The sequence below is a fragment of the Elephantulus edwardii genome, unplaced genomic scaffold (genome assembly GCF_000299155.1).
Source record: "Elephantulus edwardii isolate Elephantulus edwardi_28Jun2011 unplaced genomic scaffold, EleEdw1.0 scaffold00075, whole genome shotgun sequence".
Classification (NCBI taxonomy): domain Eukaryota; kingdom Metazoa; phylum Chordata; class Mammalia; order Macroscelidea; family Macroscelididae; genus Elephantulus; species Elephantulus edwardii.
Window position 1 is genome coordinate 6,033,092 of NW_006399825.1, and position 7,792 is coordinate 6,040,883.

Sequence of the window (7,792 nt, forward strand, 5' to 3'; positions counted from 1 at the left end):
AAGACCCTCTATGAGATGGATTGATTCGGTGACTGGGGTAATCAGGATGGGTGTGTCAGAGGCAGTGCGGTTGGCGCAGGATAGAGCAGGATTTAGGGCTGTTGTGCATAGGGTCGGTATGAGTCGCAAAGGACTCGACGGCACATAACAAACAACAACAACTACTACTACTACTACTATTATTATTTCTATCTAAATACTTTGTAACACAATTTCATTGCTATGATATCTTAGCAAATGCACAACTTGCAAAGTTATATATTGTCACCAGGAAGTACACAAGAATAAGAGCCATTTTTGCTAATTGCTGTAACAACAAGATTTTGTAACAATCACCATGAATGTTGTGCTTATAAATTTCTAAGAAGTATATGTCTTAGAAATAACCAAACATTCCCAGGATTTGTTTTTTGGGTTTGACCATAGTCTCAAGGGATAACTCAGTTGACTGGCATAATACAGGTGATAAAAATTATGTCCTATATCTGAGTTTGGTAAATAGCACCTGGTGTCTTAAGAACTTGAAAGTGACACCCAAGATACAACTGTGGCTTCTATCTGTCTGGAGCAAAAGAGAAAGAAGGAAACTGAAAACTCAAAGGAGAAAGTAATTTAAGGGACTAATAGCTTGTGTGAACTAGTACTTCACCTTGCTTCAGATCAGAAGAACCAGATGGTGCCCCATCACACTACCAACCGTTCTGATCAGGACACAATAGATGTGTCCCTATAGAAGGAGAGAAATACGTAGAGCAACATTCAAATTCTTGAACAAGTCCAGGGTTACTGGGCCAGTTGAATTCAAAGGAACTCCTAAGACTATCTATCACCCTAAGGTATGCTTTAAACTTTCAACTGAAACTGCTCCTGGAAATCACCTTTTAGCTACATATACTAAATTGGTAGATGAAATAAATAATATCACTCATGAATGCTATGCTCCTTTAAAAAAGTAAATCAAACCAAAATGATCAACATCTATCCTAAAGCAAAGATAAGAAAATAAGGGAGACCAGGAAACTAGATTAATGGAAACTGAACTATCAGAATGGAAGTAAGGAGAAAGATGACACATTTGTGAAAAATGTAGCCAATACAGGAGTATTGAAAAGAAGTACAGAAAATGTTAAATGGGAACTTAATCAGCTGTGTAAACTTTTGTGGAAAACACAATATTATTGGGGGAAAAATCATCACAAAAACAAAACGTCATTTTATATTTCCTAATTCTAAACTATATTCACTTTTCAGGACCTGCCATGAAATCTCAAGGGTGTTTTCATCCAATTCTTCTCTATCCTGTTAGAATTTCCGAGCTCTATGTGGTATCTAAAGCAAGCGATGGTGAGTTCTTGGTTTCCTTAGTAAAATATCAATGAAATAATGTCTACACGGGATGTATTTTTGCCTGAAAATTCAGAACTTCGTCTACACTTGTCAGTTTTATGTAGGTTCCACCTTTTGCCATTTTTCTCATATAACATTGTATTTCCCACCATGAAATTTTACTGTCATGCACGATGTATAAGGTATTGATTTGTAAGACCTTAAAGCTATCTGCAGGCTTCTTGCTCATAAACTATAATGATTGTCCAAAGAAAATAAATGCAAAGAATCGCTTTCATAGAGAAGATACAGAGAAAGAACAGACACTGAACATTAATTGGACTGTCAATCCCATGGAGAGGGAAGAAATATTGTCTGATACTTGAATACTTCCAGTTTCTTGACAATCTGCCTGGACAAGCACTCCTAGTCAGATCATAAAGCCGTAGGGTACTCAATTTCCAACTCACAGTTCTTTTCTTGTCCTACTTACTACCCTACCCCCGAGACCCACCTCATGACCTGTCCAACCAGCCATTTGATTTGTTTCCTGTTTGCTCTCTGCAACCAAACCAAACGGCCTGCTGTGTACAAAGAATGACATCATGCAAAGTGAGAACTCACAGAATCAAGGAGAAAACACTCTAGACTTCGCTTTCAGAATGCAGAGCAAATTTTCCAACCAGAAAAGAAAGACGTTACTGTTGAGCATGTTGAGTAGTTTTCAACCATGGCCACCGCATGTGTTTCCGAGTGGAAATGGGCCCTATGGTGTTTTCAATGGCAGAGCTTTTTTCCCCTACCAACTGCAGGGACTTGAACCTCTACCCTTTCCATGAGAACAACCATTTGCTCCACCCAATGACTTATTTTTAATCAAAGAAATTTTATTTTACTCCTTTCTTCATCCCCTACAGCTCCTAGCACTATATATACATATAAAAAGCACACAGCCAATGACTGGTAAGAAAGTGAATGCACAGGTGAGGAACTTGAATGTCATAGGATACGGTGGTAAAAGGGCTTTCGCTAACTTGGGCTAACAAAGAGATGCAATGAGCTGAAAGTTTTCATCAAAACCAACCTGTAGGCCATGGTGTATTCATAGATCCCAATGGAGAGCAAGACAGGGATTCACAAGGGCTACATCACTGCCAGCCAGGAGTCCTACTTCCTGGCCTCTGGCCTCTAACAAGCATCAACCGGACTTACTGGTCTTTCCTTGGCTCTGTCACACCTGCAAATAAGGGAAGGACTCTTACATGGATTTTTGCTGAGCCCCATTGTTTCACAGCTTCGACTTGGAACAATTCACACAGCACACCTGAATGTCATTCTTTAAAATTGAAGAAAGAGCTTAGATGTATTTAAACCTCGTGTGCCAGAGGGAGGGGGAAAGAGAGGGGGTAGTAGAGTGCATAGTTTGAGGGAGTAGAAGACCTTTCCCCTAATCTTCACACCAAACATCATTGAACCTGCTGGGTTTCAGGCTTCAGCTTTAGCACTACTCTCCTCAAACAAATCTTAACATAAACTGCTGTTTGAGGGCAATGGAAGACTTTTCACCATCCCTCCCCGTCTCTCTGTCCCTGAGCCCCTCAGATCCCAATTTAAAATCCTCAGTATAAATTAGACCTCTCATTTTAAAGATGAGGAAAGAATGACAAAAGTGAGTTTGCAAAAGGTCCCAAAATGCCAGTGGTCAGATTATAAAGTCACAGATCTTCCAATTGCCATTTATGAACTCTTTTATTACTCTCTAACTCCCCGTCTCCCAAGACCCACCTCATCGCCTGTCCAACTGCCTATTTGAATTGTCTGCTCAACTTACTCTCTACAGCCAAACTAGAGCCAGACCCTGAAATCTGAGGGAGCAATAGAACAATTCGCCCTTCTCTGGGCCTCTAGAAAGTCTGGAACTGTACCAAGCCAACTGCCGTCAAGTTGATGCCAGGTTCTGGCAATCCCTGTGTGTCACAGGAGGACTGTACTCCAAGGGGTTTTAATGGCTGATTTCCCGGAAGATAACCAGGCCTGTCTTCCAAGGTGCCTGTGGATGAACGTTCAGCCTTTCTGTTTGCACTCCAGCAAGTTAACCCCCCACCCCCACCCAGGGACTTCTGTGGTGCTGTAAGCCTTCTTTAAAGTGAGCAGCACCTAGTGCTCCAGAAAGTTCCTCTTGATTCTCAAGAGCCTCAAGTGTGCAAAGAAAGCGGTGGGGGCAGAATACACTAGAGTCAGATATGCCCCACCTTAACTTTCCAGAAAGTAGGGAAAGCTATAATCTTAAATGTTCATTTAAACTTTAGAATGCTAATCCATATGGCATACACGGTATCTTGTTTGGGCTTGATTTTCCTCTAAATCTTAAGTACAATTAAGTGTTTCAGACAACTGCTGCGTGTTTGTGGACTCATGACTAAGAAACATGGGTTCCGTTAAAACAAAAGGCCCTTTCTGAGAATCAAACAATATTGAAGCCTTTTTAACTCCACTGAGAACAAGCTAGATCTGTGACCAGATGTGGATTAAAAAATGTGAAAAGAGTTACAAGAAACGGGATTTCCTCAGCACAGCTGTGTCCTGCCTCACACAAATGAGGTCTCACACAATAGAAGCCAGGGAAATGGCCAAACCAAATGTCCAAAATCTGGCTTTAAGCTGAGTTTGAAATTTGTGCTAATTAAAATAACCAGATAAATATCAGCTCGCTTCTCCTTCACTTTCTACACCTTAAGGAGTTATACTTAAAAACAAAGAAAAGTACTCAAGCTTAGCATACTTGATCCCTTGTTTTCGATACATCATCCTCAAAAAAGAAGAAACAGAAGTTGATAGAATTCATTGACTCTTTAAAAGCTTTTTGGATAGCCTTCAATTTTGCCAGCGGCATAAACTTAATTGTAAATGTCCACATATCTCTTTCTCTCATTGGTGTTGAATCAGAACTGACTTACAGTTGACACTCCAGTGGGTTTCCAAGATTGTGAATTCAATGGGACGGGACTGTCTGTCTTTCTCCCATGGAATGGCTGTGAGTTTGATCTGCCAGAGAGGCATAGCCTCTGTCAGCAGCTTCTTACATTGTTATAGTCAGGAATGTAGGGACATTTCAGTCTACCTCAAAGTAGTTACCACATTGGACAGATGAGGATCACTGCACACCTCTGGAGACCAGACTTTCAGGAAACAAATTTTTTAAGAATTCAGTAAAAATTAATAAATAGGGTAATGATGGGCAAGCAAGTGGGCAGACCTGGGCTATATGACCTAGTAGAATGTTTGACCAAAAACAATTAAAAACTGCCAGAGGGCTGCAGATTAGAGTCACCTATCTTTGGCTTGGTAGCATCACTTTCTGTCCACTAGGCCAACTCTATGCTGTTGCTGTTAAGTGCCATCAAATAGTAGGTCTATCCACTTGCCGTGCAGAGGTAACTCGTGGTTGCTGTAAAACTGAGCACTATAACACTGATGTGTCAAATGTGATAATGGTTACCCATGGTGGACAGTGTTCGGTGGAGCTCCCCAATTAAAACAAGCTTGCCTCCTAAATAGCTTGCCCCCAGAAACCCTATGAACCTGGAGAAAAGATGAGAGTTATACAAATGTTCAGGTCTTTCATTCATAGGTCGCTATGAATTGTCTACAACTTGACAGCACTTAAAACAACAACAGCAATGATAATGGGCAATGTCCAATAGTGATTTATTTTATAAAATATAGCCAAGAGTATTGAGGGTACCATGTACTGCTACGAAAACAAACAGATTCGTCCTGGAGAGGGTTAAACCGGGGGGCTCCTTGGAGGCAAGGATTCTGAAGCTTCATCTGACATACTTTGGGCATGTTGCAAGGAGAGACCAGTCCTTGGATACAGACATTATGCTTGGGAGGGTGGAGGAACAGTGCAAACGAGGAAGACCATTGATTAAATGGATTGATACAGTGACTAGGGTAATGGGAGCAGGTGTGTCAGAGACATTAAGGTGGGCACAGGATAGAGCAGGGTTCAGAGCTGTTACATATAGGGTCGCTACATGTTCGACAGCACATAACAAACAACCACAATGCATTGGAATGATTGTATGAAACACAATGTGGAATACATTGTATACAAACTTTGTAAGCAAACTAACATAGAAAAATTGTTTAGTTAATAAACAGTATGAAGAAAAGGCATTCCAACATTCCCCAAACGTAAGTAAGTAAACTGCTTTGAGAGCGATGACCAAAGCGTGTGCTAATTAATGCCTATTTGTTTGGCAGTCAGTCAGTAATTCACGGCTCACTTGCTCTTCAGGAACTCACAATTCTACCAAAGGACACTAGAACAAGACAAATAAAGGGAGGAAAGGCGCTCTGAGTATTTGCAACCTCAAGCCAAAGACAAACTACCTTACAAATATGCTGTCCCCTGATTTTGCTCCTTCACTGCTATTACTTAAGCAGAGTCTAATTACCCATCAAAAGAGCCCTGGTAGTGCAATGGTTAAGCACTTGGTTGTTAACCTAAAGGTTGGTAATTTCAACTCACAAGGTTTTAACCCAGAGTAGAAAGACCTGGTGGCATTCTATTTTCTTTCTTTTTTTTGTGATTAATTTTAATGAAAGTTTACAGCGACTTAAAGTTTCCAATCAATTCATCGTTGCACTTTTCTCCCTACCCACCCCTGCTCCCCCAATTCACTCTTCTCCTTGAAAAGAAAACCTCTCTCATTGTTATGCAATCCTTCTCCCCAAGTCCACTCCACTATGCAGCCTTCACTCTGGACTTCTGTAATGACAAGAATACCCACTCATATGTCCCTTTTAAACAGTTCTCTCTCTCATCTGTTTCAATGCAATATACATCATTCCTCCCCTCCTTTTCTGTCTTTCCTCAACCCTGATGGCAGTTCCTTTTTACCACATTGGCCCTATGCAATATTTGTTCTTTTGTGACTAAGATATTTCATTCAGCATAATGTCCTCCAGGGTCATCCATTTTGCATAATATTTCATGAGTTCCTTGTTTTTTAATGCTGCATAGGATTCCATTCTGTGAATATGCCAGAGCTTCTCTATCTATTCATTTGTTGATGGGCACTTGGGTTGTTTTCAGCTCTTTACTACTGCAAACAAAGCCATGATAAACATAGGTGTGCAGGCGTTCTACTTTCTTAAGAATTCTATTTCCTTCCTTACAGCTATGAAAACTATATATGGGTGTGATTTATAAACTTTAACTCAAATAAAATTATTTTTTAAAAGGATAGTTATAGTACAAAACCACTGTGATGAAAAAAAGCTAAGGAAAGGTTTACATTCAGGTAGAATCAATCTTTCGGGTTCACAGTGATGAGAAGGAAGGGAGAAAAGAGTAAAAATAAATAAATACATAACTTGAGTGGAGAGAATGGCAACATATAAGGGTTTGGTTAGACATTATAATAAATTAACTCTATTAATCAATTATAATTAATGGCATATAGCAAAAAGTTTATGAACTATTGAATGCAAAACCAATATGGTTTGTAAACTTTTACTCAACCTTAAAATAATAAATGGTATTTTAGGGAATACCAGATTAAGTGCTTGTTTCATGTTAATGTTTTTCTCATCACTTGAATGACTTTCTACAGCATAGGACTTTAATAAAGCCATCCTGGACAAAAAAAAAGTCATAATAATAATAAATAAAATTAAAACTATATAAGACAGTTCTACTCTGTCACATTGGTTCTAATGAGTGAAAACATGCAAAATGCATAAACTTAGTGTAAACCAACAGCAGCTAGCAACAATTACTACCTACCAGTTCTCTCATTTCTTAACAGCTTTAACTTATCACATTGGGCTACGACTGGGAATACTAATACCATACCTAAGTTCAGCTGATCCAAATCCAGCAACCCTCCTCAGAAGCAGAGAGAACTTAGATTTGTCAGGGCCTCCGCAGCTCTGGAGAGGACCCAGACAATAGAACAGACAGGTGGCATTTCCTACTGTCCTGGGATTCAGCTGCCATTTTCTGCTAATGACAAATAAGGAACAACAAAGCTGGTCTTTATAATACTTATGAGCCTAAAAACTCATAAATAGTAATATTAATAGAGTGCCTGGTGGCACAGCTCAACATTCGGATGCTAACTGAAAGTTTGGAGATTGGGGTTCCCAACAAGCATTTCAGAAAGGTCTGGGAATCCACTCCTGGGGGTAAGGAAAACCCCGTCCTAGAAAAGTCTATGAAACAGTTTTACTCATACGCTTGGGCTTACCATGAGCTGGAATCCATGATGACCAAGATTTTTCATTATAATAATAAATTTTCTTGTCCCAAGTTTTGACCATACTATGTTGTTTGACCAAGGAGGATAGAAGGAGAATAGATGCCTTTGAGCTGTGGTGCTGGAGAAGAGTATTGAGAATACCATGGACTGCTAGGAAAACAAACAGATTTGTCCTGGAGAGGGTTAAACTGGGT

At 39.8% G+C, this 7,792-nt stretch overlaps 1 protein-coding gene across 1 annotated transcript in view; it reads left to right on the forward strand.

Annotated features, from left to right (window-relative positions):
* Nucleotides 1-7,792, forward strand: part of AOX1 (aldehyde oxidase 1) — a 129,356-nt gene that overhangs the window by 30,865 nt on the left and 90,699 nt on the right. The window contains exon 10 of the mRNA XM_006889140.1: nucleotides 1,252-1,344. Coding sequence (XP_006889202.1) covers nucleotides 1,252-1,344 — 93 coding nt within the window. The remainder of the gene's footprint in view (nucleotides 1-1,251; nucleotides 1,345-7,792) is intronic.